At 54.2% G+C, this 3,065-nt stretch overlaps 1 protein-coding gene across 3 annotated transcripts in view; it reads right to left on the minus strand.

The window, feature by feature from the left end:
* Positions 1-3,065, minus strand: part of RFX1 (regulatory factor X1) — a 46,490-nt gene that overhangs the window by 30,359 nt on the left and 13,066 nt on the right. For all 3 annotated transcript variants that reach the window (XM_017851249.1, XM_017851250.1, XM_017851247.1), the window contains exon 2: positions 2,148-2,520. In XM_017851249.1, coding sequence (XP_017706738.1) covers positions 2,148-2,466 — 319 coding nt within the window. In that variant the 5' untranslated portion in view covers positions 2,467-2,520. The remainder of the gene's footprint in view (positions 1-2,147; positions 2,521-3,065) is intronic.

Raw genomic sequence — 3,065 nt, forward strand, 5'->3', positions numbered from 1 at the left:
AAAAAAAAAAAAAAAAAAAAAAAAAAAAAAAAAAAAAAAAAAGAAATGTTGCAAGATTTCTGAGCAGTGCTGAGAACACACCAGAGGCTCACCAGTCCGCAGCCCGACCTCAGCCAGGGCAGGGCTGTGTCTACACAGGCAGGAGGGCACTAAGTGTGGCGCTCATGGGGACATCACTCCGTCCATACAGTAAAGAATCACTGCCGTGAGTCCCTGCATGTCCCCATCCCAAACCTCTCCCAGAGACCCTGGACCCCCCATGTAGACACTGCCAGAAGCCTCTGGGACACTGCCCAGGGTCCCAGCCCCATCTGCTCTGTTCCACGACGGGGCCAATTGCTACAGTTTTCGTTATTTTTTTTTTTTTTTGAGAAGGATTCTTGCTCTGTCACCCAGGCTGGAGGGCAGTGGCGCGATCTCAGCTCACTGCAACCTCTGCCTCCTGGGTTCAAGTGATTTTTCCTGCCTCAGCCTCCTGAGTAGCTGGGATTACAGGCTCGCGCCACCACACCCAGCTAATTTTTATATTTTAGTAGAGCCGGGGTTTCATCATGTTGGCCAGGCTGGTCTCGAACTCCTGACCTCAAGTGATCCGCCCATCTCAGCCTCCCAAAGTGCTGGGATTACAGACGTGCGCCACTGCACTTGGCGAACTGCTACATATTTTGATGACTCTTTATGACCTTATGGTCCCCAATCACATCTTCACCCACCCCTTCCATAGCCCCTCAGGATGCCCTGATGGTCTCACCCCTTCCAGTCCCATTCTGAGAAGGACCAGAGCCAGCTGTGATCCAGGCTCCCACTGAGGCCTCCATCCTCCACAGAGCACATTAAAAACACATTAGCTGGGCACAGTGGCAGGGGCCTGTAGTCCCAGCTACTCACGAGGCTGAGGCAAGAGAATCGCTTGAGCCCAAGAGTTCGAGGTCAGTCTGGACAGTATAGCAAGACCCCATCTCTAAACCAAAAAAACACACAAATCTAGCCCAATGCTCAGGCTGTGCTGCCATTCCCATCAGAGCACTGAGTCAGTCGAGGCAGAGACCCAGCCCTCAGGCAGACCCTAAACCAGCCAAAACATCATCACTGCGTTTACTGTGGGAAATGCTCAGAGGGCAACAGGTCTGTCTAAGATGGCCTGCTCTCAACGCAGGTCCTGTGTGCCTTAGCCTATGTCATGAGAAAGCAAAGCAAAAACAAAGAAAAGGGCCAGTGCCTGGATCCTGCCCAAAACAACAGCGTGGCTCCTCTAGGAAGGGGAGGTGACATGTACAGGCCCCCACAGCTGACCTCCCTGAAGTGCCCACTCGAGGCCACCCTGGCTATTAGACCCTCGCATGTGTCCCCTGAGAGCGAGGAGCTATGATGATTCCATCACAAACGAGGAAACCAGAGCAGGGAGATCAAAAGACTGGTGTGTAGACAGGCCAGGCCTGGACCGCACCCTCTGTCTCCCACAGGTGCGTGCAAATTTTGATGCCACTGCCCAAACCCTTCTTCCAGGGACATCTTACTTGCAAAGAGAGGTCAGAACAGCTCTAAGAGGCTGAGCATGGTGGCTCATGCCTGTATTCCCAGCATTTTGGGAGGCTGTGGCAGGAGGATCGCTTGAGTCCAGGAGTTTGAGACCAGCCTAGGCAATATGGCAAGACCTCATCTCTACAAAAAATACAAAAAACAAAAAACAAAAAACAATAGCTGGGCACAGCTGCACACCTGTAGTCCCAGCAACTCGGGAGACTGAGGTGGGAGGATCATTTGAAGCCAGGAGTTTCAGACCTGCCTGAGCGACATGGGGAGACCCCATCACTACAAAAAATTTAAAAAATTATCCAGGCATGGTGGCGGGCACCTGTGTCTCAGCTACTTGGGAGGCTGCACTCCAGCCTGGGCAACAGAATGAGACTGTCTCAAAAAACAAAATAAAACCCAAAACAGAAGCTCTAAGATCTGCTCTGCTGGGAAGGAGTCTGGGGGGACAGAGGCCTCCTTGTATGGCTTGAGCACCCCTGCCCTAGTGATGCCCCAAGTCCCATCCAGAAACCTTGGGGAGCATGACAGCCCTGTGCCTTCACACCTGGAGGCTAGGCTACCTGAACAACTCTGAGAGGAGTTTTCGGGACACACGAGCGCGCAGCACTTACCAGAGACAGTGACCACGATGTACTGCTGGGGTGCAGGCGACGGGGTGGGTGCACCAGTCGGCTGTGAGGGTGCGGGTACAGCCGGGAGCTCCGTCACGTACTGCTTTTGGCTGCCCGGTGGCTGTGCCTGGGGCTGGGGGCTCTGCAGCTCGGTGACATATTGAGGCTGAGGGGTGGCAGCAGCGGTGGGCGGCTGTGGGGGCTGGGGTGCCGCTGGGGGTGGTGGCGGTGGTGGCTGAGGCTGGGCTTGTGGCGGGGCCTGTGGCGGCTGGGATGGTGGCGGGGCTGCCTGTAGCTCAGTATACGCCTGTGTTGCCATGCCAACGGTGGGGAAAATGATAATAAATAAGCCTTTTTTTTTTTTTTTTTATTCCTTGGGAAGAAAGACGGGGAGAGGGGAGAGAAAACAAAACAAAACAAAAGAAGGAAAAACAGGAATTAATCCACAGGCAGAGAAAGCAGGGACAGCTCTGGGCTCCCTGGAGATGTGCTTGGGTTCATCACTAACTTAATTAAATCCCCAGGCTGGTGGCCAGAAATATCCAACCCGTCACTGCAGGGGGACCAGCTGTAGACCAGGGCTGGAACCCCACTCCGCACCCCCACTCACCCCAAGCCAGGACTCCTGCCTTCCCAGTCCCTGGTACCCAGAGACCCCACATCCATGTAGGATCGCATTTCCCCACACTGCGGGGAACTTGGGCCCGTGTGGTTGCTCTGTGCCCTCGTCCAGAGAAAAATGGTACGGTTCTCACTGGTTCAGTCTCAAATGCCAGGGGCTGCCCCCTGCCTTGCCTCCATCTCCTTAGCTGAGGACCCCAAGTGGGCACTTCCTGAGGGCTCCTGCAGGCCAGGCATGGGGCTGGGCACTTTCCCTATGTTAGTTCATCTTTTAAAAATATACATTAGGCCGGGCGC

The sequence above is a fragment of the Rhinopithecus bieti genome, unplaced genomic scaffold (assembly GCF_001698545.2).
Source record: "Rhinopithecus bieti isolate Rb0 unplaced genomic scaffold, ASM169854v2 scaffold_33432, whole genome shotgun sequence".
NCBI lineage: Eukaryota > Metazoa > Chordata > Mammalia > Primates > Cercopithecidae > Rhinopithecus > Rhinopithecus bieti.